The sequence below is a fragment of the Excalfactoria chinensis genome, chromosome 5, assembly GCF_039878825.1.
Source record: "Excalfactoria chinensis isolate bCotChi1 chromosome 5, bCotChi1.hap2, whole genome shotgun sequence".
Lineage (NCBI taxonomy): Eukaryota > Metazoa > Chordata > Aves > Galliformes > Phasianidae > Excalfactoria > Excalfactoria chinensis.
In genome coordinates, this window is record NC_092829.1 from 49,390,446 (window position 1) to 49,418,137 (window position 27,692).

At 41.4% G+C, this 27,692-nt stretch overlaps 2 protein-coding genes across 6 annotated transcripts in view; one reads left to right on the plus strand and one right to left on the minus strand.

The window, feature by feature from the left end:
• FAR1 (fatty acyl-CoA reductase 1) overlaps nucleotides 1-531 on the minus strand; it is a 66,817-nt gene extending 66,286 nt beyond the window's left edge. Inside the window, exon 1 of one of the 3 annotated variants that reach the window (XM_072338524.1) lies at nucleotides 224-531. The gene's annotated coding sequence lies outside the window, so the exon portion shown is untranslated. Of the gene's footprint in view, nucleotides 1-13 lie in introns of all 3 variants that reach the window. The other 2 variants (XM_072338525.1, XM_072338523.1) reach the window with 2 other exon arrangements.
• Nucleotides 523-27,644, plus strand: BTBD10 (BTB domain containing 10). 3 transcript variants are annotated; one of them, XM_072338527.1, is made up of 9 exons: nucleotides 565-699; nucleotides 7,201-7,359; nucleotides 19,047-19,240; nucleotides 20,039-20,324; nucleotides 21,833-21,935; nucleotides 22,675-22,795; nucleotides 23,879-24,076; nucleotides 24,718-24,828; nucleotides 26,207-27,644. In XM_072338527.1, exons 2-9 carry the CDS (start codon nucleotides 7,259-7,261, stop codon nucleotides 26,515-26,517), a joined length of 1,425 nt encoding a protein of 474 aa, XP_072194628.1. In that variant the 5' UTR covers nucleotides 565-699; nucleotides 7,201-7,258; the 3' UTR covers nucleotides 26,518-27,644. The 3 variants fall into 3 exon arrangements, with proteins under 3 accessions (XP_072194629.1, XP_072194628.1, XP_072194627.1); XM_072338528.1 differs by lacking the exon at nucleotides 7,201-7,359 and having other exon boundaries at nucleotides 523-699; XM_072338526.1 differs by lacking the exons at nucleotides 565-699; nucleotides 7,201-7,359 and adding an exon at nucleotides 12,117-12,725.
• Nucleotides 27,645-27,692: the final 48 nt, after the last annotated feature.

The following is a 27,692-nucleotide window of genomic DNA, read 5'->3' on the forward strand; positions in this document are numbered from 1 at the left end:
AACAGGCAAATACCGCTTGATAGGCATAGATCCAGCTACGGCTCGGGATCAGCTGACTCTCCCTGCACGGAGCTCACCGTCATCTCTGCAGCTGAGACACTCCAGCACACAGCAGAGCCCGTACCGGGGCACGGCATTTCTGCGCCACTGTGGAACGCCACCCCAGCAGCGTTTCCTCAGCACCGCTCTGCGCGGGAACGCTTACAGCCCCGCCGCCGGTTACCTTTAGCCGGGAGGCGGGAGCGGCTCTTCAGCCCCGGCGGGCGGCGCTCGCTCTCCAGCACCGCCTCTCAGCCCGCACGCCGGCAGCACACGGAGGCTCCGCCCGTTCGGCAGCACACTTTCAGCGGCCGGGGCCTGGATCGGGACTGGGACGAGGACCGGGATCTGGATTCGGACGGGGATCAAGATTCGGACGGGGACCGTGCGGTGCGACCCCGGGGCGACGGCAGCCCTGAGGCGGCCCCGGCCTGGGACACCACAGCAACGGCCGCCTCGCGCCGCCGACCCTCCCCTAGCAACGGCGTCGCCGCGCGCCTCGTCCCACCCTCTCCTTCTCAAGTCTCGTGAGATCCGAGCGCCCCCGTCTCTTCCTCTGCGCGTCGCTGCGGCTCTCGCGAGAGGAGGCGGTTGCCGGGCCCGAGCTGAGCGGCCGGCGGCGGTAGCGGCGGGTGGAGGCCGAGTCGAGGCGTCGTGCGGGTGAGTGGCGGCGGGACCGCGCGGAGCCGGCCCCGGGGGAGGGCTGCATGCGGAGCTGTCGGCTCTCTCCTTGCGATCGGAGGGTGCGAGCGATGACGGCGTACATCTCTGAGCCGCGGCGCCTGGGCTGTGCCCGCGGCGCGGCTGGGCCGGGACCGAAGCGGTACTTGGGTCTGTGGGGTACTGGGCGCGGGAACGGCTCTACTCCGCGCCGCGGGCTGAGCGCTGCGTGTGGCTCGGTTCGGTCGTGTGGCGTTTACCGGTAACACCTGCAGCTGCTTAAGGGCTGTGCCCAAACGGCGTGTCGCATAGGGCTGCCGGGCAGCTGCGTTTACCTCTGAGCTCTCTGAGCAAAGCCCTCTCGGTTCGAATGGTTTTATGAGGTAAATACCTTGTTGGAACTTTCTTCGCCATGTAACCGTGTTTTGTTTGCAGAAAGATCTCTCTTTTTGCGATCGTCGTTGCACAGCAGTATGTCACAGTTGCCCATTGTTGTATGTTTTTCTCTTGAAGTCGTTTTTGTTCCTCGCTCTTGCTTCTACATCGTATTCCTTTCTATCTCTGATCTCATCTCACATCTCACTCCAGAGCTCTTTCAGAATCTGGATCCAGTTCCATCTCAGGCCTTGCCCAGAGCTGTTTCCTCCAGCAGCTGTTTCCTCCAGCTGCCTGCCTGCAGTCTGCAGCCATGGATGAGCATTGCTCTTGGTGTCCCTACCTGTTGGCTGGCTTTCACGGGTCCAACAACATGCTTCATGCTTCTCAGCAACCTCTTGACTATCTCCTTTTGTTCTTATTTTTGTTCACCTCTTTCTTTGTGAATCATCTGGAGTGATGTATTTAAGTAGTGCTTATCGCTTGCCTTTCCCTTAGAGCACCTTCCTTTTCTCTTTTCAATCTGCTGTTGGATTAGGTGGCTCAGAAATACAGTTCAAATTACCACCTTCACACTAGTCACAATTCCTACCCTGACATTTCACACTCATTTTCTTCTTCTCTGAACTAAACATCTGTCCCTGCATCATCTTGTGGAGGTTAACTGGAACTCATTCATATAGCTTAAAAAGAAGTGCAGCCAAATTGAGCTGTGTGGATTATGACTATTTCTCTTTAATTACTGGAAACCATTCCACTGTATTTGTTCACTGGATTTGTCTTCAGCTTGATGTCTTTCTTGTAAAATGTCACAGAGATTATTTTTGTCCTGTTCAGATACATAAATCTTCCAAATCTGCTAAAATTACATCTAGCTTTGCCCCATTTCTGTCTCGAAAACTCATTGTATTCTATGATGTCCTATCTGTGATCATCACTGACATCTACCTATGATGCTGTTTGAGGCTGTTCTTCTAGCAAGTTTTTCAACATGTAGCATTTGTTCTTTCACCCAGATTTTAGAGCCAGGAAGACAGCAGTCCAAAGCAGCTCTCCTGTCACCCATTGGAGCTCTTTTTTCCTTTTTAGGCACACTGGTATTTGAAAATGGTTAAGTGGTTCATGTGTGGTTGACGCTGCTTATTACGTTAGTCACAGATGTCATCACTGTTGGTTTTTCTGTCACCTGGTTCTAATTTGTATGCTTTCTTTGATTGCATGCTTGAGAACGAGGCCTCCTGTGTGTGTACAGAAACATTAAATTTTCATTAGGAGCTGACATTTTTCAATACAGCTTTCATTAGTAGCATTCCTTAAATCTTGGCCTAGTATTATTCCTTATCAGTAAATGCACGTAACTTTTAAGCTGGTAGGCCACAGGGGTTGGGGGGTTGCAGCCACACAAAGTTAGATTCTGCTGCTTCTGGTCCTGCAGAGCTAGCAAGGATGCTGCTTTTGTGTCGGAGCTGCTCAATCCTTTCAGAGTTATATATATATATAAAATACATATTATATTCATATTTTATATATATATATATATTTACAGATAAACCTAGGCTGACTTTACTTACTGAACCTGAATGCAGAAGGGAGAAAAATCACCTGCCTTCTGCTTTGTAGGCTTATGGTATCAGATAGACGTTTATAATTCCTGAAGGGAGTGTGACTGTAAAGTTAAAGCCTGCATGATAGTCACGGAGTATCTGTTACTCATGGAGCTATAGAAATAGAAGCATCAACTTAATGTGACTGTTTTTATTGATTTGGGCTTTTTGTTTGCTCTTCTTACTCATTAAAAGAAGCTTGACCTACCAGCTGAATATCAGTGCTGTACTGCAAAGGAAGTTTCTGAGCTTGTAAGTTTGACGTTTCTGTGAGGAGGATTTATAGAGTTACTGTACACATCTGAGTTGTGTCTGCTGTCTGCAGTGGTTTGCAAGAAACTGACTGGGCAGGTATGGATTTCCATGATAGGTGGTGCTTGCAAGTATGCTTTGAACTGCATTTCTGAAGAAGGATTATAATATCACTGTGCTGGCATTGCTGGTAAATCTTACTTGTTAGCTAGTTTTTGTTGGGACTATGATTAGAGGAGGTGAACAGCACCATCACTTCTCATTGAAAGTCTGAAGAATCTCAAGTTTTGAGTTGCCCTCTCACAACTAATGCCAGGTTTGGTGACTTACCTACTGGATCCTCATTCAGCCTTACAGAGTAGCTAGCTGAGGAGACCTGGTTACGGCTGATGAGCTGCTGAAACCTGTCCCACTTGACGAAAACCTTCAGACTGATGTTTAAATCTGGATGCCTGTGAGCCTGCTGAGGTGTTAGTTATTTTAATGTTGTATTTAGTATTCTCAGATGGAGCAGTCTGTTCTTTGTTATGTTTTTGGGACAGAAGACTGCTTCTTGGGCTTTGGCTTCAAAACTTTAGGGCTATTTTAAATTATCCTCTTTAGTTAGACTATAGAGTTTTGCAGCCTTCCAAGTATCCTCAGTAAATATAACGTGGCTGACTCTGAAATTTTACTGTGTCTTTGTAGCCTCTAAATTCCTTGAATTAGTGAGGATTTCAAGTTGATGGTAGCAATTCTAAACCTGTGCTGAAAGCTTTGTAAATCCAAGTCTGCTTCCTGACTTACAGAAGTACCATTTTTCAGTGTTTCTCCCTGTGTTGATTTTCCAGCATTGGGTAAGGAAAACTATGCACCTAGAGAACTGCTTATTAGAATGGTGACAGTCTAGCCAATACAACAAAGTTTTATGATATACTCAGGCTTTTTGGATCTAATTTTCACTTGCTGTGCTCCTGGTGCCTTTTTATCAGCAGCAATGTTTCAGGTGAAGTTGCTTGATTTCTTGAAAGGCATTGGGTGGTATTTTGGGCAGTGCCCTCCAGCACTTTTTGTATTACAACCAAGGTCTGAATGTTCTGCTAGAAGCATTTGCTTTAGTATAAACTACATATATTGCTGCCAATACAAAGCTATTCCCCTCCCCTCCAAACAAAAAGAAATAACTTGAACCACAGTTGAAGCATTTCTGTTTCTGAATTTGCAGAATTGAAGTGAATTTTCAATTAGAACTGTAAGGTGAAATGATACAAAGATGGTGACAGATATTCAAAAGGTTACAAAGAAAAAACTCACCAATATGGATTCCTTCCTGGGAAATGCTGAGGCAATCTCCACCAGGGAATGATCTCCAAGAGACACTGCCTTAGTGGTGGTCAGCCCTTAAATGAGGTCTAGAGGAGGTGGAGTCAGGCTCCACTCTTTCTGGGAGCACAGCAAAATTACTCTCACCTGTGATCCCACAGCTGACCTGACACTTGCCTCAGCTGATTAATCAGAGGTTCAGGCTGTCATTACCAATTTCTCATACATGATCTAATTTAATAACTTTATGGCTTTGTGTGTTTCAAAGTTTGAAATAAAATTGATAAACACATTGGTTTATGATCAGCTCAAAAGTGCTATCGATAACATCAAGAAAAAAGATTGCATTGCAGCAGAATATTTCTTAGAGAAGTATTATTTGTAGCTCCTGTTGAGCGCAGCAATGGTTGTTGCATGTTTGCATGAGTTTTTCACATATAGCAGGAAAAAGAAAATATAGTAGGTTAGGAGGGGCGGTCCAGTTTGGTCCTTTCTGCTCTCGTCGTCTATTTGTAGTGGCTTAAGCGTGGTGCTGCATAGGCAAAGCAGGCTGAGGTACTGATCCTACTTAAAGCATCTTTTTTTATCCAAATGCATCTGAAACTATGCCCTCATGTTGACTCTTGTCACTTCCATTACATGAAAGATGTGGAGAAGGCAGCCGGCGTAAAAGAACTAAAAGTGGCTATAGTATGTCCTTGCAGCTGCAGTTCTCTTAATAACAGCCTGTTTACATATCTTTCCAGTGCCAAAGTTTAATTCACAGGCTGGTTTGTAATTCATTAAAATGAATGAGACCTTGCTTGTAGAAGACAAATTCACTGCTCCAGAAAAAGCAGCCAGTGTGGTCCACGTGTTTGTAAGACTATAGATGGGATAGAAGCACTAGAAGCAAGGTGCTGGTGAGCCTGTCTCAGGGTGCTGGGCAACTGGGGAGCCTGGGCAGGTGGCTGCCTTCCTTGCCGCCTGGGTATTGTTGGCTTGCCAGGCAGTGTAACTGCTGGCCGGTAATTGTGTGGTTCCCTTTGGGGAATGATCTTTGTTCTAAGTTTGGTTGTTCCCAACAGTAGCATTTTATTTATTTATTTATTTATTTTGGGGGGGGGGAGGGAAGAGAGAATGTGTCTCGCTGGAGTGATTCAGTCTAATGAGCACAATTTGTTTCAATCCAGGGTAAAAATGTATCTTTTGTGTTATTTGCCCTTGAGAATGGTACCTGCTGCACTTGAACTCTGAGTGATGGCTGCTGAGGGAGCTCAATGCTGGTTTGGTAAACCAAACTTCCTTTCCCTTAGCTCTTTAATAATGATCCTTCCACTCTGAAGTAGGCTGTAGACTTCTTTAAACATCTAAGCATGCGTGATAAGTGAGTGCAAATGCTATAACTATTTGCATTAATGTTATGTCATCACACAGTGACTGTGCTGTGGTAAAGTTTTGGTAACCTGAATTTCCAGGTAATATGCAGTTGATGCTTGTTGTTTTTGCATGAGAAAGTTGAGTGCCTGCTGTAATTCATAATTAAATGCTTTTTTTCCTCTCCTGACTTCATATGGACACGTGATCTTCTTAGTTTTCTGATCAAAGTGTATTGGATTATAGAAAATGTAGCAGGAAAAGAAACAGCCTTGTGTTGCAGATTGTAAAATGCTACAGCCCTAACATTGGAAGTCTTTAAGCAGCTGCCTGGTGCTTTGCAAGTCAGTGAAGCTGAAGACGAAAGGTTAAGCAAGTACCTAATTTTGCTCATAGGAGAACACAGGGGATTTACAGGGCATACTATCGATAATCTGTTTACTTATTTTAGCTGTGAAAAAAATATTTCAGCCTGGGAAATAGTATAAATCTATTTTCTTTGGTAGGACTTGATTTGGGAAAAAAAAAAACAACCCCAAACTACTGTGCAAGTAATATTTTTAAGAAACTTGTTTTTTTGTTATTGTCCTGTGATAAAAAAATTTGGGGTCTAAATATAGCTGAGAGCTTTCCTCTTTTCATGACTAAAATGTCTTTCTCTGGGAAGCTGCAGTGTTTTGCAGGAAAAGCCCCAGTTCCCTTGGGATTTGCTTCCAAAAAGGATTGAGTTGCATAGAGTGTAATGGAAATACACTAAATACGGGGGTGGGAGAATATGTTTCTCAAATATTTAACCTAAGACTTTAGAGAAATGTGGCAATCGTATCTATCTGTTCCTGGATTTTTCCAGATGCTGTACTACCATCAGCTGTTTACATCTGGCTGCTTCCCCACTTTTGTAAGCAGTTTACTGTACACAACTGTCTTGACAGAAGTGCCACTCCTGGGTATGGCTTAAACACCAGATATTTAGGATTGGTTGTCTCAATTGACAGTTATGGAGTTAATTTGTCTATCGTGGGTATTAAACAGAATTGGATCTCAGTCAAAGCACAGGTTGGGTTATAATGATCTCTACTTTGCCGTGACATTTTTTCTTTTCTGAAAAATTCAGTGAAACTGGACAGGATTGAACATTTCTAAGAATTGCTGTTGGTCCCCTTTTGAAGTAAAGGCTCCGATAAAACTCTTAATGGTAATTATGTTCTCCTTTTGGGCAACCCCTCAAACTGTAAAATTGTTGCTCTCCTTTCAACATTGGGATCTTCTTTGGAATTCTTCATCCACTTGGAAGAAAGCTGTGATATGTTTGCCTTATGTTTTATACCCATTGACTTTTCTGTTTGGACACAGTGGAATTAAGTGTGGCAAAACTGAAACTGTCTACCAAAACTTACAGACCTGTATTCCTTACAGCAAACATTTTTTTAGTGCTGGTATCAGCGAAATGTGTGGAAGATTCTTGCTGTGTAACGTTGAAGTCATGCTTGAGAATATCCTACTTTCTATGGTTTCTATTTCTAAAACTGAAAACTAACAAAACTAAAATGTGCATTGTCTTATTTTCCTGTGTGGCAATTTTTAAAAGGTAAACACTGCTCTCTTAATGTAGGTTGTGAGTGCTGCATGTGTGCTTTTGAGAGCAGTAGTGTGAGGAAGCTTGCAGTGGAATGGCAGGACGGCCTCATCCTTATGACAGTAACTCCAGTGATCCAGAGAATTGGGATCGGAAATTGCATAATAGACCTCGTAAGCTTTGTAAACATTCAAGGTAGGTGCTGCATACAATCTCTTGCATCTCAGAACTGCATTGGAAGCCTGTTCTAAAGGCTGCTGCATCTGGTTGTGGCAAGTCCTGTCATGAATTTCATGGTTCTTTTGAAAAGAAATGCTGGTTAACTATTTTAAAAGACGCTTCCTAATGTAACTTATTTGCCAGCTTCCCCTGTCTGTGTTTGCATCTGCTTTGTGGTGTGTGGGATCTTTGTCTCATTAAACTGAATGCCTTTTGTGTATATCAAGATACTGGTTGAGTGGCCAAATATCTGCGATGCTTACTGGGATTTACTTCCTGTTCATTGCTTTTTACTTTGATACTCCTTTGAGCAGCATACTTAAAATACTTGCAACTCCGTCATGGTGATGATTAATATTTGCTTGCATGCAAGTGTCACATGTTGTAGCATTCTCTTTATAAAGCTGTTTGTCAGAGCTTGCTTGCCTCCGCTTCCCCCACTGCAAGAATGTTTTTTAAGTGCTTTTTGAAGACATAATGAAGTTAATTAGTATTTTTCCAGCATCAAGCATTCCAGAAATGATCTAAGCCAAACTATTAGGTACCCAGCAAATGTATGTGAAGAAACACAGTGCAGGAAATATATATAAGCATTCAAAAAAAAAGTGCATCTTTGAAGTACTTTTGCCTTTTAGAAGTGCTAAATATAACTGAAAACATCTGTTAGCTAGCTGAAATTGCTGATATATTTTTTTTAAGCTTTTCCACTGTAAGGATTTTAGGGAAAGAGCTAAGAACATTCAATAACAGCAACTTAGTTCATGTTCTTATTATATAGATTCAGATAAACTGGACTGCGGTGTTGCCTGAGGCATTCCGTGAGCAATTAATATGGTTGGTTATTGTTCTGTCATTAAATGTTGGATAGTTGAGGAAAGGAAAAAAAAAAAAAAAAGAATGCTTTGGTAATTAAAAGGCTCTTAGGGAGACCCATGTAACTATAGGCCTGTTTGAGATGTGACTTTACAGGGAATAATGGAATGGTTGATGCAGAGCTCCTGCTTCTGGTCAGTATGGGCCTATGAAATGCAGCTTTGTATGCCAGTAGGTGATTGTTCTGCCCTTCTTATTTAGGGTCAAAATGTGTTGCGGTATTGGCAAATGAACAGTGTAGTTCTTAGAGGGTATTGTATGTGAACTGGGGACTGTTCACTATCAGTGTCACAGTGTAATTGCAAATGGATGATTCATTGCTGAGTGTAGTTCATGGTGCTCATCTGTGATCCCGCGCTGCCTCCCATGACTGGTGATAAGCGATGCAACCTAAAACTGATATTGGTGCAGATGGCTAATGATGGAGAGAGTAGTAAATAATGAAAAGGACTTGTTAACAGCACATGATCTGAGCAGTCAGATAAACTAGGAGCAGTCAACCATGCATTCTTAATATTACTAAATGCAGAGTTAAGCATTTAGGAACAAAAAACACAGGCCGCTTTTGTAGACTGCATAAACTGTCGTCATAAGGAATGGGCAGGATTTAATTGTAAGGAGCTTTCTCCGTGCGTAGTTAAATGGATGTAAATTTATAGGTACATCCCATAATCAAAAGGGTTAATGCAGAGAGGAGTTCACTTGAGGAAGTCTGTGGCCTGTGCTTTGAGAAAGACTTGATCACTTCATTTAGTCTGAATTCAAGGTTCACCCCTCAAAAGGCATGCCTCTGAAATAACTGCCTCTGAAATAACTGCTGCTACTTGGTTCTGGCAAAACATAGTAGGTGTTCTCAGCAAAATGCTGAACAGCCAACATTTTGCTGAAGCTTTTAGTACATGAGGTAGGGGGATAGTATTTAAAGTAACATCAGTTTTTATCTGGATAATGCAGATTCTTTTTGGAAAGCTTTGTGAATAAGAAACCAAGTAATAGTCTGAGGTCATAACAGAATAAGAAATAAATTAAGGAGAGATATTCTGTTACCTTGTTCCTATGAGATCCTTGATTACTTCATCAAATCAAGTTATTGGAAAACAGTGTACTTTATTTAAAAGCCTAAACTAAATTATCTGACTTTGTGTGGTGGAATGTAGGCATGTTATTGTACTTCCTCACTTTTCTCAAGAGAAATAAGTCTGAAAAATGCAGCGTGAGAAAAATGCCTTTGAAGACAAATCTTAAGGGTGGAACTGGAAGAAAATGGCTTCATTAGAAGGTTTCACTACTGCAGTTCTTATTTGCTTTGCACTTTCAAAACATGCCTTGTTGTCATAAGCAAAAATACTCCAGGTTTTAAAGCTGTAATAATGGAATAAGAACTTTATAATGAATCTCGATGAGGGACTAATATTGAGATAGATGTTTAGTTTGCCACTTCTTGATGTTCTGTGGTGTTTAATCCACCAGCCTTGACATTCTTAGAATAGCTTAAATATTTGTCCAGGCTTGTTGAAAACAATCCAGGAGCGTGAGCCATCCTCCTGTGTGTAAGGCTTAGTTTATGTGGCAGCAAGGAGAGTTGTGGAGCCCTGCTTCTTTCATGGTGCATCTCCTTGATGCAGAGGACTTGTGCAAAACCTACGGAGGAGTGCTCATATTTAACAGTCACACAACTTCATGTGTCTTTTTCTAGCTTGAGAATCGGATGGAATTCTTGAAACGTCTGGCAAGTTGTGATGTTTTCTCTCCTCTTTCTTACTTGTACTGAGGTGGGCAATGTAGCAGAAAACAAACCAATGCAAGTGATCCCTAGAAAAAATCAAAGGATTCTGATGGAATGAAATTACGTGGTGTTAAAGCAGAGTGAGCTAATGATACAGTCTGTGTTGTTTGTCCAAGCTATTATGAAAATCTTTTGAGTTGGTGTTTATTCCAGTACCTAAGTAACATAGAAGAAAACTTCCGGGAATCAAGTGTTGACAGAACAGCAGCTGAGGTTCAAGTAAAGAGTGCTTACCATTCTCATTGACAGTTACTGTGGTTTGTATTTTCTGTTGATTTTTTTTCTTTGGTTATTAGCTTCTCATGTTAGTTCTTAGCTTCCAAAGGATTTTAGTTGCTGTTGGAAGACTTCCATTTTAATTCTGTTGCACTGAGTACTTTGTCTAGAGTAGCGGTGGAAAATCTGTCTGAAACTTCCTTCCTTCTTGAGATTTTTCCTGAATCTCTTTGCTGCTTTTCCAGTCGATACCAACTGGTATTTCCATAGCTGTTCACTCTGTTTAAGTACTCTTAGGTTTGAAATCCTGTCTGCTCTACTGCGTGAATGACCAAAATGTGGCTGTGCCATGACATTGTTTTCTTGACTCTTGAACTTCCGGAATCTTTAAAAATATTGAACTTCTTTTTCCAGAAATGTTCCAGAGATGGTTAGTTACTGTGCAAATGCTGAAGGCTGAAAATTCTTGTGGCTAATTTTATTTTTGCATGCTGGAGATGGATGTATTCGTGAGTTCTGAATAAATGTGCAACTTGCCTCAGCAGTTTGTAAGTACACGAAGCATCCTCAGAAGTTTCTTTTTGTCATCCCTGAAATGGTATCAGAATGCATAAGGTTTTCTGCTGCAGGACAGATTCTTTTTGTCCTGTTCTTCCAAGTGTGATTTCTGCCACTGAATGTTTTGTAGGATGCTGCAGGCTTCATACAGGTTCATTAAGTGTTTGCATGCGATTCCTTTGAACTTCTGAAGATAATTTTTAATAGATGGACGTACCTTCCAGTCCCAAGGAAGAGTACTATGCTTCTCAGTTTCTTTAGCCTAATTCCTTGCTGCTTGGAAAATCCCTTTGGCAAATGAACACATCGGGTTTTTAATAGTTGTTTTCTTCATGAAGTGGAATGGAATTACTAAGAAATGTACTGCTGGTGGTCGATAGGGCTTGCTGAAGAATATTTAAGAATTTTGGAGCTGGAAATGTGTTTCCAGAGCTGCTGTGTTGAACAGGGGGAAGGAAGGTCCTGTAGCACTCCCCAGTTTGAGTAGAGGATTCTGCCCAAGGGCTTTCTTCTTGGTGGCTGGGCCCCATTAAGCATGGCTGCCAGACATTATTTTTGCAGGGTTTTGATGGTTGTGTGTGTCCTGACCTGCTGAGCAGCTTTGAGAGAATCAGAACTAGAATATCCATGGTATGTTCTTTCTAGCTGAGCTGAAGTAAAAAAAACACACTAGTTCTGCTCTGATGGGAAGACCACATATAGAGAACCAGTGCTGAAAGAACCAATGCACATCTGCACTTTTACTTGCTGCTTGTTGACTCTATTACTGGAGGGGGGGAAAAATGCCCGAGACTTTTCTCGTGTGTTTTCTATATGGCTGCTTATAGCCATGGCTTCCATGATTTTTATATTTTGATGAGAAGAAGTGACTTACGAGACTGAAATGGCTCTTCTGCTTCTGGAAAGTCACTGTGTGAACCCTCGGGAACTGCTAAGAACAGAAGATTCACTGGCTAAGGGGACTGGAATGGTGCAAACAGAATATTTTTCCTGTCTTGTGGGAGAAACAGTCTCATCTGTTTGGAGTGATGCTGCCCTGCCTTTCTAATCACAGATCTTGTGTTTCTTCTTTCTGATATCCTTTTTCTAGCAGTGGTCTTTTGCTGAAAAGGGCGGTAGATATTTCCTACTGTGTACTTGCTTGAAAAGCGATGTCTACAGTTTAAAACATGGGGAGGGCGCATCTTGTTTTCAGGAGTTTATTGCTGTAGCTGCTTGTGAGCCCAGTGAAAGGTGAATTCCTTTCAAACATAAATCCAGGCAGACTCGACAAGGAGAAATCAAATGCCCTTGGAACCACGTGAATGTGAGCATTGTGGATAATGATGAACACGAATGAGCTATGTGACAAGCAAAAGTTAGCAATAACCTTTTGAGATGTGTGTTTGTGTGCTGAAAGCCGACGAGCTGGCAGGACCAGAAATAGCTTCGCAGATGGTGCCTGGCACGGCAGCCAGCAGCTCTCCACTCGCGCGCTCCTCGCGCTGCCTGTCACTTGCATCACCCAATGGCCGCCCAGAGATGCGGGACGGCGAGTGTGAGTTGGGCTGGCAGGAGGCGGCGAGGTCAGACGTCAGGATCGCACTACGCATGGCTGAGTCAGTGGCTGCGAGGAATTGAGCTGAATTAATAGCTAGAGGGGGGTGCGTCTCTGAATGGACTGTGGAGCTACGCTCTCTTATCCTTGAGGGGAAGATGATGGAGGAAAAAGTAAGGCTCGCTCGTGCTGCGCTGAACTACTGAAGAGAGGATGGAAATACCAAATATGCTGAACTTAACAAGTAATGCCAAAGGATGCTGATCTGGCTTTCAGGGCTGTCTTCTTGGAAGGAACAGAATTCCTTTGTGCTCTGATTCCCAAATTATTTCCATGCTTTTGTGTTTCCTCACTGACAGACACAAGAGAAAGGTGCGTATTTGTTAAAAGGAATAATCTGTGGGTAATGCTCAGAAGCAGAGTGAGTGAAGGGGAGAGTACTGTCCTTTGTGTGTACTGGTCAATTTATGTGTCTGCTGACAAAGAACAGGCTTAGGGGGAGGGAGGGGGGCCTAAGCGTTGTGTAAGTCCTAGTGATAGGAACAGAACGGATTTGATTTCATCTAAAGCCTTGCAGAAGTATTGCTGGTACTTACTGTATATGTAAAGCTCTTTATCTGTGTTCTACAAGTGTTGATTATGTGAATCATCCTAGGAAAGGACTGGCTCTAAGTTCTTACGTTAAGAGGAGTTAGTTCATATAGGTCTAGAAGATAAAGGGTGAAAAATCTTGACAAATAATCCACTGCTGAATCCTTTACATTTACATTTAGATTTATGGCTTTTTCATGTCTGTTTTCTTTGGCTTTTGTATTAGTTTACCACCATAATTCTGCAGACAAAAGCCTGTTTTACAAATCATGTGTTTTTTGGCAGTATTCAGTAGGATGCACGCACACTTTTTCTATTGGAATACATGCTAATTGTTTTGGCAGTCAAATTAATTCAGTTTAATGACTTCTTTTAGTCATTAGTAATATATTCATAGCAATATGTTGTTAGTATAAAGACAAATGGAAGCTCTTCTTCCACCAGTGACTCTGATGCATCATTAAATTGAAGGGCATTCACACTTTTTAAAGAAAGCTCTTCCTTTACTGCAGAAATACTGAGCATACTGGTATGACATATGTGCCCTTTTGATGGTACTTTCCTCCTTTACTCCACATTAAATAGGCTTCCTTAAAGCCTTGAGCTTATTTGGTTTTCTTTGTGAGATAGCTGCATTTAAAGAAAATGCCTCTTCCCTGTTACAAAGGCAGAGCTGTTTTTATCTGTGACTCAATAGGAAAACAAACTCATTTACTTATCAGAGGTTCTTGAATGGGTGCAATGCTACTGTCCCAGTGCTCCTTTGGAGCCAGGAAAAGCAATATATTGAATGTCTGTGAAGGCTGTCTGAGTACACCAGTATTCATAGGGCTGCTTTATTTGAAGGTGATTGACAAAGCAAGGCAGCATTAACCATCTCTTGGTAAGCTTCTGTGAACTAGCTATGGGTAGCCTACATGATGGGTTTTTTCCAGCTTAGTTTTGAATTAAGTGCTGTTATGTTATCAAGCATCTAGGAATAACATTTTGCTTAGATGCTGCTTTTGTTCCTCTGTCCACAGCTTCCAAGATGCAAATGTTAATCATGTGGGAAATAGATTGAAAGTTGGGAGTTGCAAATATTTCCTTTTAGAGAAATAGAGATCTGAAACTATAACAACTTTTCTTGGAGGCTTGAAATAATGCACTGCCCAGAACACTGTTGTAGGCTGACATTACAAGTTAATATAGCATGACAGCCAGGTGCTGCATAAGACCAGTGGCTTCCTGGCAATTTTAATTATCGGTGTCTCGCTGCTTTTGGGAAGTACGAGTGCTGTATCTGGGCTGCCTAATGTGTCTGTGAACCACAGTGCTTGCTAACAGTTCTTTCAAGAAGGGCTACTCTGCTTTTGTGTTCCCTCTTCCATCGGGGTGGTAGCTGCAGCAACACAATGGAGAGCTCCCTACTTGAGCACTCTTCGGTTTGTCTGCATTACTGGGGACAGGTTAGTTACCTCCAATTTCCAGCAAAGGTTGGGACTTAATCTGTAAAAATGCCCTGGCAAGTCTCAGCAGCTTGAAAATCATTATTTTAAAGCTATGTAGAGACAGCAAAGGTTTTGGTCTAACTTAATAATTAATGAAATTAAATAACCCAACAGACTTTGCGTTGCTGCTGTGATGCAGTTCTTTGCATTTCCCAGTGGAAACTGCTACCTGTCCCCAGTGGCTTTGTTGTGAGAGGAAGAAAATGACATTAAAGATCTTCTACTGGGGGGGGGGGGGGAAAGTATATTTAGGAGTCTTGAACTTTGAACATTAGCAACTTCTTCTACAGCATCTTAGTAGTAAAATACTTTGCAGGTTGTCCTTCCTTTTTGTTGGGTGATAAAACGCCTGATACAATGACACAGCTCTCCAAGTCCCTTTCTTTATGTTCTTTGCTCTACAATAAGTGAAGCAAACAAGGGAGTTTAAATCTGAACAATATTGTGTTTCACTGGTATGTACATGCTGTAGAGCAAGAGAGCTGCAGACCTGTCAGGTACATCTTTAATACATCAGAGAAATACACTGAATTTCTTCTCTGCATTGTGATTCAACAGCAATGAGTTTTAAAACTGATGCTTAAATGGCTGCTAATAAGATGAGAGAAGATCCATGATTAAATGATGCTGTCTCATAGAACCATAGAGTGGTTTGAGTTGGAAGGGATCTTTAAGATCACCTGGTTCCAACCCCCTTCTATGGGCAGGGACACTTCCATCTAGACCGGGTTGCTCACAGGTCTGTGCATCCTGGTCTTGAATGCTTCCAGGGAGGGGGCATCTACAGCCTCCTTGGGCAACCTGTTCCAGTGTCTCACCACCCTCACAGTAAAGCATGTTTTCCTAATATCTAGTCTAAATCTACCCTTTTCCAGCTTAAAGCCATTTCCCTGTGTCCTGTTGCTGCATGCCCTTATTTATAAGTTCCTCCCCAGTAGGCCCCTTCAAGTACTGGAAGGCAGCCCCAGAGGGAGCGTGGGTGTGTAGCTGAACCTCCAGCCCTCCCTCGCGGAGCTCTGGCTGACTCAGGGTTACTTCCTGTAGCACCTGTTTTTCTCCTGAGAGAGATTATTAACCAGGGTTCATCCCGCTGCTATGTGAACTCTGAATCACCGCTTTGAGAGTAATGCGGCTTAAGATGGTTTGCTGGATTAAGAAACACATTTTTAATTGCCTTTCCTGTTAAAGGGTAATTTGTGCCTGCACTGCCAAACTGCACGATAGGTTCACATATCCTCACAGAGGTTCAGTTTCATTTTCTCTTGTATTTCCCTTAGTTAAGGAAACTAGAGCACTTTGGCTGTTCAGAAATGGCCAGTCATACATTCTGATACCGTAAAATGCGGTACATGCACAACTCTGGTTTCTTGCAGCGTGGCTAAAAGCATTATCAGGGCTAGGATCAAAATGCTTTGTTAACAAAGGGTGATCACATGTGGCTTTATCAGGATTTGCTGAGGTACTTTGTCGCCGGACAGCTACGTGTGCGTTTGTGTGGGGCAGTTGGTTGCTATCTGCGCATCATGCTTCAGGGGCAGAAAGGCTGTGACCATTTCTAGGGAAGTTCAGCTGTACGTTACTGATCAGTTCCTATGGATAAACGGGGTTCCTCGGTTTTGGGTTACGTTGTAACTATGGGCTACAAATTGACCGTTTCTGATGTTTTGTAATCATTTCATACCTGCTTAAATGGTTGTATTTCATATACAGTTGTATATGGGGAAGAAAAGGTGCAAAGGTTTTCTTAAATTGTTGATGCCTTTGTAAGGGAGGTTTGCCCATCTCACCCTTTTGCGTATTTCACTTTTATGATACAGAATTATCTCTCTTCTATTAGTGGAGCAAAACAGGTAGGGAGATGCATTAGCTGTGCTGAAATGCCATATATCTTTACCCAGTCAAAATAGCACTGAAGGCCCCGTGGAAAGTGCTGTTTTATTTTAATGGATATATTTCAATCATCTTAGTTCTTAGCCTATAATTCTGAGCTTTTCCAGCCATGAGCAAGGCTTGCAGTTGTTTTGCCTTGTTCAGTAGACCTTTGGCTGACTTCACAACTTCAAGATGCATGTCTTATTGCAGCATATTTTCAGCTTGGCAGGAAACAGTATTGCAGTAGATTCTCTCTGCACCATTCTCCTTTGTTGGATATAAGCTCTTTCCTTCAAATGGCATGGGGGGATGCCAAAGGACATATTTCTTTGTTTTGCACTAATACCCTTTTGAGGCCAATTTTAGCACTAATGTAAACTACTAAAGATTAATCATATCTTTTTTGTTCTAATTTACATTCCCCTTTTTATTAGTCACAGATACCTGAAGCTGAAGCATGCCATCTTAGATGCTTAATTCTTGGTTTAGTCTTGTGGGGAAACTTGAGCCGGGGGGACGTTCACAGAATCACAAAGTGACCCGGGTTGGAAGGGACCTCAAGGATCATGAAGCTCCAACACCCTGCCTGGCAGGGCCACCAAACTCCCACATTTACTAGATCAGGTTGTCCAGGGCTCCATCCAAACTGGCCTTGAACACCTCCAGGAACAGGGCATTCACAGCCTCCCTGGGCAGCTGTTCCAGCACCTCACCATTCTCCTAGTAAAGAACTTCCCCCTAACATCCAACCTAAATCTTCCCTCTTTCAACTTAAAACCATTTCCCCTCATCCAGCTATTACCAGCCCTTTCAAAGAGTTTACTCCCCTCCTGATTATAGGTACCCTTCAGGTACTGAAAGGCTGCAATGAGGTCACCCCGCAGCCTTCTTTTCTCCAGGCTGAACAATCCCAGCTCCCTCAGCCTGTCTTCATAGGGGAGGTGCTCCAGCCCCCTGATCATCTTCATGGCCCTCCTCTGGACCCTTTCCAACAGCTCTCTGTCTTTCTTGTACTGAGCGCTCCATACCTGGACACAGTATTCCAGATGGGGCCTCACAAAAGCAGAGTAGAGAGGGACAATCACCTTCCTATCCCTGCTGTCCACCCCTCTCCCAATGGAGCCCAGGATACCATTTGCTTTCCGAGCTGCAAGAGCACGCTGCTGGCTCATGTTAAGTTTCTCATCCATCAGGACCCCCAGATCCTTCTCTGCTGAGCTGCTCTCAAGGATCACTCCTCCCAGTCTGTACGGATGCCTGGGGTTCTTCCGGCCCAAGTGCAAAACCTTGCACTTTGCCGTGTTAAACCTCATTGGGTTCTCCTGGGCCCACCTTTCAAGTCTTTCAAGGTCCCTCATGGTCATGACTTTTAAGTAACTTAAGAGGATGTTCTGCTTGCTTCTACAGTTGGTGCTTTTTTAAAGTTTTTGTGCCCTTCTTAGCTGGGTCCTGATTCTTACCTCTTCTTGTTCTTGAATTCTGCAACATTCCTAGCAGTGATATTTCCGGTCTCTTGGTAAGCCGTGTGATTCACAGGCTGCAAGCAAATGGGGCATCGAGGCTCCTGTGGGAAATGGTGACCCATCTTTTTCAGATCCTGTAGCTGCCCATACATCTGTCTTAGTTACTCTGTGCCTGGGGCTTCGTGAAAGTTCCTTATTTCTTATAAACAAGGAGTGTCGTCATGCCTGTGCCTAAATGACAAGTAGCAAAAGAACTGATTTAAGAATTCTGGTGGGGTGCAAGGACACAGATGTCTGTTCTCTGCTGATATAAAATCATTGTGAAGAGTACAAATGAAAGTTAGAAGTATTTTCAGTGAAATTCAGCACAGACTTTTGTATTTGTACATTGCTGTTTAATTTTTAGGCAATTTCTGAAAGTACCAGACCTTGAAACAGAGGGGCTTTGTTGGTAGCTTTAATAACCAATTGCAAAATAGGACCAGTATCTTTAATTTAGGAAATGCAACTTAACCACAGTCTTAAAAATAAAAATCTTAAACTGTTAATTAAAATTTACTAGTTTGGAACAAATGTCCTTGTTGCTGACAGTGCTAAGAGTCTTAGCTTTGATAGTACACTTCATGAACGTGCTGTCTCAGTTATGGTCTCTTACTCTATTGTTCCTTTGGCGAGTAACTGACAGTTGGAAGAAGGAAGCACAGAAGTAAACTCATGGCTGGTATGTTTTGATGCACTAGCTGGTATAAGGCTGACCTCCTTTGTAGTGGGCAAGTTGCAAAAACAAACAAGCAAACCCTAAAGAAACAATTAAGCAGCTAAGTATATACCAAAAGCCTGTATTCTGATTAACGTTTTCCAAACCTGGTTTTGTTGGAGGAAAAAAACAAGCCCTGCCTTCCGAATTCATTGTTCAATTACAACGTTCAATTACAGCGCTTGATCTAACAGTAAGAATCGAAATAAAATACTCAGCTGTGCTTGACTGACTTGTTCTGGAAGGGATTTCTGAGTGGGATTTGCCAGGCAGCCTCCAACTGATCAAGTAACATCTCTTTGTAGATGATGCAACAATAAACAGATAATTCTTGCTGTCAACTTTGTGTTTCAAATCATTGATAACATTTGTGAATGCAGGCATGAGTACAGCAAAGAAAAAAATGCACGTGGATAATAATAATCTTCAGTTTATGCTCCATGTATGTGTTTTGATGTCTTTGAAACTTGAATGTATAATGTTTCTGACATTTTGAGATGTTGAACTCTTCTGTTTTCAGCACCTCATCTCGTATTGCTAAAGGAGTAGACTGTACAAAAATGAGCCTCCATGGTGCAAGTGGTGGACATGAAAGATCAAGGGACAGACGCAGATCAAGTGACAGATCTCGTGATTCATCCCATGAAAGAGCAGAGTCTCAGCTCACTCCATGCATCAGGAATGTTACTTCACCAACAAGGCAGTACCATTCTGGTGTGTTCAAATCTTTAGCATTTCAGGATTAAAATTTTTAAGCTTAATTACCATTTTGTTAAAGGAATACAATAGAAAGCATGATTTTTGTTGGTGCCACAGTATACAGATTTCTTATGTGTGCCCTTTTTCCCCTAGATCATAATGCTTATATATTCTTACATGGTGATTCTTATTAAATATGAATTGCAAGAATGATTTAATTTTCCTAATAAGAGAATTGATGAAATATTTCCCCTTGGTAGGGTTTGGGTATTTAGCATTATAGTAGAAAGGAAAAACTTTTCTTTTTTAATGTAAGTTACAAAATTTGTGGGTTTTTTTTTGTTGTTGGTGGTACCACAACACTAAATAAAAACTGTGATGTGTAGCTCTTGCATTACGTTGAGCTGCTTTTTCCAATTCTGGAATGCTGTATTTTTTTCTAATGAAGACTTTGGGGAGACAAGGAAGCTTTGGTGTGAACCTCTTCAAGTTCAGTGGGGCCAAGTTAAGAGATCATGTGTGGGTTGGGGCAATCTTTGATGTCAGTACAGTAAGGATGGTGAATGGATGATGAGTGGGATTTGAAAGGATTCCTTCCAACACAAGCCGTTCTATGATAGCTAGACAGAAACTTTAGATTCTTATATCAAAAGAAGTTACTTTTGAATGTTTCTTTAACTAGAATAGCTTTTGTTGAACAAGTCTATCAGTTTGCCGTACTATGTTTATGAAAACACATAGGCTGCGTAGAACTTATGTAAGATTAAAAGTCTGTGTTGTTTTTCTTCTCCCTTCACCTCTTGCTCTCTTAAGATCGAGAAAAGGATCACAGTTCATCTCGACCGAGCAGCCCTCGTCCTCAGAAGACTTCCCCTAGTGGTTCCAGTATTAGCATGGGGAACAGCAGCAGGAACAGTAGCCAGTCAAGTTCAGATGGAAGCTGCAAGGCTGGTGGAGAAATGGTGTTTGTGTATGAAAATGGGAAAGAGGGAGCTCGGAATGTAAGAACTTCCGAACGGGTAACACTTATAGTGGACAACACCAGATTTGTTGTAGATCCTTCTATCTTCACTGCACAACCGAACACAATGTTGGGCAGGTTTGTATCTTTCGTATCTATTTCCTTAGTCCCTTACCTACAGAAGAGTAATTCAGTAGGTATAATTTTTTTTTTTTGAAGATAAAAAAAGAACTGTTTAAAAAGCTATTGATCTCATTGCTACATTTGATCTGCTAATGCTTGATGTTATCACTCAGTATTATCAATTTGTAAAGGTCTTTAAGTGAAAGAGTTCCCTACTTGGCAGAGATGCCAATGATGTCCATCACATAAAGATGGGAGTTCACAACTAAATTAACACTTCATATGAGTATATGAAATTTCCTTTCTTCATGCTGGGCATCACTTCTGTATTCAGTCTGCCCTATGCTATCTTCTGTTTTTTAACCTAATTGCTTTATAAAACACTTCTGAGCAAAGAGATGTTTTTCCAATCAGCACAAAGGAAGGTAGGTGTTTTTGGTGATAGTGTTCTTTTCTTGATGGACCTTTCCAGACAGCGTTCAAGCTCAGATATATCTTTTAAAATGCTTTAGAACAGGGTAACGTCAAATGGGCATTACCAGTGTAACATGTTAGTCTCTTAGCAGAGAGAACTGATGTTGCAAATGGACAGTGGTTGAATGAAAGTCCACGTTACTTGTGTGTAATGCTTGCTGCAGAAATTATAGTAAGCAACATATTCAGCATGTTTAGTAGGTGGGAAATAATTCTATACTTTGATTGCATGGATACTGACTGTTTTCCTATTAAAATGGGACTTCTTTCAACACCAAATCATTTAATATTTAAATATGTATATCTGAACCTATTTGTCAAGGCATAGGTAAATGTATGATGAAGCGATTTCATGCTTTAAATACTCACTGTGCAGGATAAATAGTACCTTGGTTCCCTGTTTTGTGAGAAGTCTGGGGCAGAGTTACAAAGAAAAACTATTTTATGTGGATGATAAAGAAAAGTACAAATAATCTGAAGTAAATTAAAGAATTGACGTAAGGTGTTTGTATATTTGCTGTAAAGGTATGCGTAAATAAACAGAAATGTCACCAACTGGTGATGTATCAGAATGAGGTTATGTGGTGAATCTGTCTCCATTTTCATGTCAGCCTCAAAGGAAATGGTATTGGCTAATGCAGTAGATTTTTTTTGTGTGTGTTGCTGAGGTTTTTTTCCCTTGGGGATTGGTTCAGGGCACAAGCCTATTTTATCTTCTGCTAATTCAAAAGTAGGTTAATAAAAATATAGAAATACTGTTCTAAAATGCAAGCTATTTATAAAACCATTTTCCCCAGTGTCAGCTCACGGGTCACTGGGCAGAACGTGCTTAACTAGAAAGCTCTAGGAGGTAAGAGAATGGCTTCTTGGCCTCAAGCCTTTAAGCTGTTAGACTTCCATTTTCTTAAATGTTTTGGCTTGAAAAGTGGTCAGAAAATGCACATCAAATCATTTGAGTACTATTTTTGACATTTTGACTTTTAAGGTTCACACAAAAAATCCCAACACATTAGGAAGGAGTTCTAACTAAATTTCTGATTTTTGAGCAGGATGTTTGGATCAGGCAGAGAACATAACTTCACACGTCCCAATGAAAAAGGAGAGTATGAAGTTGCAGAAGGAATTGGGTCCACTGTGTTTCGTGCAATTCTGGTGAGTTTTTATGGAGGAAGAAGTACTAAAAGCATTGTTAGGACACGTGCTGTAAGTATTAAGAAATGTTAAGTTCTTGATTTAACCTTAATTAAATATTTTGACTTAGTGGATGGAATAAATAGTGGATTAGCTTTTGGTATTGTTCTCTGGGGGTTGAATCTTGATGTGAAACCCCACTGGGTTTTCTAGACATGTGTGCAACAGCCAGGGAGAACACATGAAACCAACCAAAAAAATACTGTCTGCCACTAATCTGTTCACCTCCTATGCATCTAGTTGACCTAGTCTAGATATATTCAACCCTTGTGCTGAAATGAGGGAAAACAGAACCAGTAACTTGAAGTTAACTAACTGCAGGTAATGGGAGACAAGCAGTCTTCAGTCTGAGAAGGAAGTATCTTCTTGGGCAAGTACTAAAACTGTTAAACTGCTTTGTGAGCGAAAGTGGAATATCAAAAGCTGAGTTAAGAATACATATCAGGCAGTGTATATACAACAAAATGATCAGTATTAATAGTTGTTGCTTAGAAAATGGTCCTCACCAGAGCTTGTTGCTTGGAAAGCAGCTATCTCAGAAACAGGTGGATTATAATATTAGTACGTTTTTTGATGCATATTGCTTTCTTGTATGTTTTAGAAGGGTTAACTGTAGAAAAACAATTTCATTTTTGAGGCCGAAGTGTATCTGTCAGCAAATATTTAAGTGCATTGTATTTTTTTTGTTTACTGTATTCAGGATTACTACAAGACTGGAGTGATACGCTGTCCTGATGGGATATCTATTCCTGAGCTGAGAGAAGCATGTGACTATCTCTGTATCTCTTTTGAGTATAGCACTATTAAATGCAGGGATCTCAGTAAGTATGGGCTTTATTAAAATAAATTGCATAGGCTAACTTAAGTAAATATCTGAAGGGCTAATTGCAGGTTTTTCTTTATTGGAGTAAGGAATGTATCTGATGTAATATGAACAAAATCCTTTTTTTTTTTCTTTTTTTTTTTCTTCCTTAAAGTAGGGCTGCAACAGTGATGGATAAGCAACTTGTGAGAAATCATGTTTTAGATAGTGAAATATGTGATACTCAAATATTTTAGTGCCCCTATTGGAAGTGTGTAATAGTTAAGCTGTGTTGATGTATCTGCAGTTGGGATACACCAGCATTAAGTGGTATCTTGTAGAAGAGGGAGAATATAAGTTATTCAACTCCCTGCCCATGAAAGCTAAGCTGTATTGCTATCAAAAGCTGTAGTTTTGCTGGTGGTGCATCATGGTTCTGAGTGTGTAGCCTATGTCCAGCTGGTCTTCCCTGAACACAGCCAAAGCTTTGGCCAACACTTCAGATGACCTGGCCATGTCTCTGGCTGCTGTGATCTTGTGGTGGCTGTGCAGTTATAAGATATGTGCAGGGCACCTCTGCCTTTACCAGCAGTGTCACTGCTTCACAGTGCGTTGCCTGCTGAGTCACATTGGGTGCACTCTGTCCTTTGCAGAAGGATTTCACAGCTGATGCTTTGAGGATTTTGAGAGGCTTTGGTTTTAAGCTACTGCTTATGAAAAGTGGGTTGCATGCGGTACTCCTTCAACAGCAGGCTTAAATAGTACTTCTTTGAGGAAACCCGAGAAGAGTCTAGCATACAACTTCCTCATGTTGAGGGGCAGTAAATCATCAAGGAAGTCCACTTGAAGTCAAGCCACCGTCTATCCAGTGGAATGTGAATATCTGCAGGACGGTGCTGTCAGTTAGAACTCCTGCTGTGGCTCATGGTAGAAATCTGAATAAGTTTTGTTTGTATTTAAACTGATGAACTAACGGTGTCTTTACAGCTGTCTGCAGTAAATAACGCAAAGTGCAAAGCGAACAGAATTCTGTTTCTTGCTTCTGCCCTCGTTTCTTTACTGGACTTTAAATGTGTCGATGCTTTTTAACATGTTGTTCCAGGTGCTCTCATGCATGAATTGTCAAATGATGGTGCTCGCAAACAATTTGAGTTTTACCTCGAAGAAATGATTCTCCCCTTAATGGTCGCCAGTGCCCAAAGTGGTGAGCGGGAGTGCCACATCGTTGTGCTGACAGATGATGATGTTGTTGACTGGGATGAAGAGTACCCTCCTCAGATGGGAGAGGAGTATTCCCAAAGTAAGTCGGTTCCACATAGCCACTCGGTAGTAGTAAAAGTGCTCATCTAGTTTATGTATTTGCAAGCACTCTTAATGAAGCCTTTATAACATCCAAATGCTTCACAAAAACTTAGCTTTGTTGTCAGTTCTATTTACTATTTTGCTTCATTCGAGCATGTTTTATTCAAGTCTAATGAAAATGATGAGCTAATTTTTACTGTTAGAAGACATTTGAGGATGCTGACATTGAAGGATGCCTACCCTCCCTAGAATATATGTAGGAATTACATCTTAGCAGGAAACAAAACAAGAAATTTTCTTTGTTGAGGATGCATTGGGAGTATTTAGTGTGGTCTGTGAGTTCTCTTACTACGTTCCTAAATATACAAAAAAAAATAAATCCCATCAAAACTGTATTAAAAACTAACCTGATAAGAAAAATAACCAGTTGCAGCCAACCAGTTTCACTGTGCTTTCTGCCACTTTTCTCTGATTTCCATTTTGTGTATTTTGAGGAGCTTTTAGGTCTTTTTCCATTCCTTCTGGAGTAATGAACAGTTGTATGAAGTAGGACAGTGAAAAAAAGTCATGAAACCATGTTTGTAGGGCTAAAAGCTGAATCACTGAATATAACTTTTCGTCATTAAAATGTACTTTCAGTTATTTACAGCACGAAGTTGTACAGGTTCTTCAAATACATTGAAAATAGAGATGTTGCCAAGTCTGTTTTGAAGGAAAGAGGGCTCAAGAAGATCCGATTGGGCATTGAAGGTAAGGCTTTATGATCATCTGTACAGTTGAAGATATAAGGGTGATTCACCTTGCAGGGTGTATGACATCACTGACAGTAGATGACAACATGGCTGAGGGGAGTGGTAGCCAATAAACAACTGGTCCAGCTGGAAAACCTGATTACAGGCTTTTGGCTGCTCCACAAAACTTACGTAGCTGTTGGAGGGTTTACACAGTAGCTTACATGGTTTATAGCATCTTAGGACTGGATCTCATGCTTTTCCCTTTCAGTTTCACAGGGAATCTTGTCTATTCTTGCTGTACTTCATTTGAAGTACTAGAGTCCTTTTACAGCTTTTGTATGTTCCGCTCTTGGTCTGGAGTCTTTTTCTGGGCTCGAAATGAAAAATTTGTGTCCAGATGTTTTCTTTTAGGAAATGCAGACCTATTAAATGCATCACCAAAGTGCGAAGTATTAATCTGAAATTAGCATTTTGTGCTTTGAGGAGGCCAATGGGTAAAATCTCAATTCTGGCATTGCATAAGACAAGTACGGTTAGTTGGCTTGGATTTTAATCATGGATGTAACAACTGGGTTGCTCTGTATTGCATTTTCTTCCTGATTGGTGACCCAAATATTTAAAAATACAGCCTTTTGTCACTTGCTGATTTCTAGCATTCACGCACCAAGTTGTCATGGTTATGTTTGTAATTTGCCAACTAAAAGCAAATGCCCCAAACACTTGTGAGCTTTAAAAGTTCAAGCGAGCAAAGCGTGAGCCTCCCGACTGACATGCCATTAAACTAAACAAGAACTCTTTCTGTCTGTAATGCTGGCTAATAGCAGATTATTTTTGCTGGCGTTTGTTTTAGACACTAAGGGCAACGATTTGACTAAACCTTAATGCTTGCACTCCATGGTAACGTGCAGCGTTCTAGTAATGAAAATTGCTGCTTAGAGCAGAGGCAGAGGATTGGTCTAAAACTGTATTTTTCTTAGCTGGGGGAGTTGGGAGAAATGTGGAGTGCTAGGACTCTGCTTGGGAATTCAAACCCAAGACTAGACAGAGATACTGCTCTCTAGTTTTGATGTCTCACTTCGTGCTTCCCAGGTCAGTGTTCACAGAAGGAACAACTGGCATTGCCTGTACAGCTGGGAGAGTTGTCTTGGGAAAATATCTGCATCATCAGGAGCATCGCAGCCTTTTTGATTACAGCTTGTGTGGTAGCGTGGCCTCTGTCTCTGTGTTGCTCTTGCTTAGATAACATTAAGAACTGCACAGCTGTATGTTTCCATTCAGGTTGCTGATGGTAAACAAGCACTCGTCTTCATTATGTTTCCACATCTTTCCCATACTACAGGGTTTTCTTTCACCAGAAAGCAATGTTAACTTCTGCTGTGCTCCAATGTTTTTAGGTTACCCTACATACAAAGAGAAAGTGAAGAAGCGACCAGGTGGAAGGCCAGAGGTGATTTACAACTATGTCCAGAGGCCGTTTATCCGGATGTCATGGGAGAAGGAGGAAGGAAAGAGCCGACATGTTGACTTTCAGTGTGTGAAAAGCAAATCTATTACCAATCTAGCAGCAGCAGCAGCAGATATACCCCAGGACCAGCTTGTGGTAATGCATCCTACTCCCCAAGTAGACGAGCTGGATATTCTGCCTATTCATCCTCCACCCAGTAACAGTGAGATGGATATTGAGGGACAGAACCCACCCCTTTGATCTAGACTGTTACGAAACAAAAGCATGCTCCATTACAGTGACTCTGTACTCAACTCATACTACACTGCAATTCCAGTTTTCTCCATTGTGTAACAGTGTTTAGGATATTGCAGTACGGATCTTGGGGAAAGACCAAGGGGAGTCTCTGATTGTTTTTGAAAGGGTACAGATAAAACATCCTGGGGTTACAGTTACATACGTGTATTTGTTTACCGGTAGGTTTGTGATGTTGGTTGTTTGTATGCTGGACTGTCCTTGCTCTTAAGCCCATCCAAACCGACAGGATGCCGGGGGCTGTGTGCGTTCAGTGTTGTTACACAGGGGTTAGAATGCAGGATTTGGAGTTGATAGTAGCACTTTACAAATGGTTGATAAGTGGAATTTCAAGCCATTTTTTATAAACGTATTGCACAATACTAACAAAGTGCTTCTATCAAAAGTATTAACAGTAAACAGTTTTGCTCTGAGTAGATTGACCCTTCTGATGTTATTGCCTACGGTCGGGCACAGAACTACTTATCACTGGGTTTTTGGATTGAGGACGTGATTCAATTACCCATGTAACACCCTGTTGAAGTTCTTCAGTGAATTTTTTCACTTGTTTGCAGCGTGAGCCATGTTCAAAAGTTGTGAACAACGGATAGGGGCTTTATCTTAAATTTTGCCTTACCTTACTATGTTCACAAGTATTTATTTACTAAATTTTTTCATAAGTGTCATGGGATAGGAAAATGCAAATGGTTCATTCTTCATTTATTGATTGTAAACAAGTTTTTCATGCAAATAAAATTTCCATTATTTTAATGGGTTTGAATGACCTGTGAGTGAGATGAAGTACACAGAGGAGGAGGTTTATAAGTTGCTTTTTGCTCCTTTCAGGGTGTTTGGAGATGACTTCAAATGTGAAAGTGAGAACTGGGTATTTCCTAAAACCAGTAATCTGTTGCACTGTCTGCCTTAACCCACCTCGTTGTTTTAAGGGTTTTCTCTTAGTTTAAACTGAAATTGCTTTGGAAATGCAGTGTAGTGACCGAGTTCCGTAAGTGTCTGCAAGGCATTGCTGTTCTCGATGCTTCCCTCAGAGCTAAAGAAATGATAAATAGGCAACTGCTTCTAGCATGCATCTTCAGCAGGGTTTTATCAAATTTATTTATCAAAGTAAATGCTCCATCTTA

Bases quoted from the DNA above. Each gene is read 5' to 3' on its own strand.
- BTBD10 (XM_072338526.1), top strand. From the start codon at position 12,601: ATGCCAAAGGATGCTGATCTGGCTTTCAGGGCTGTCTTCTTGGAAGGA. The intron at 21,936-22,674 runs GTGAGTTTTTAT...TACTGTATTCAG, and splicing joins CTGTGTTTCGTGCAATTCTG to GATTACTACAAGACTGGAGT. The intron at 24,829-26,206 runs GTAAGGCTTTAT...CAATGTTTTTAG, and splicing joins GATCCGATTGGGCATTGAAG to GTTACCCTACATACAAAGAG.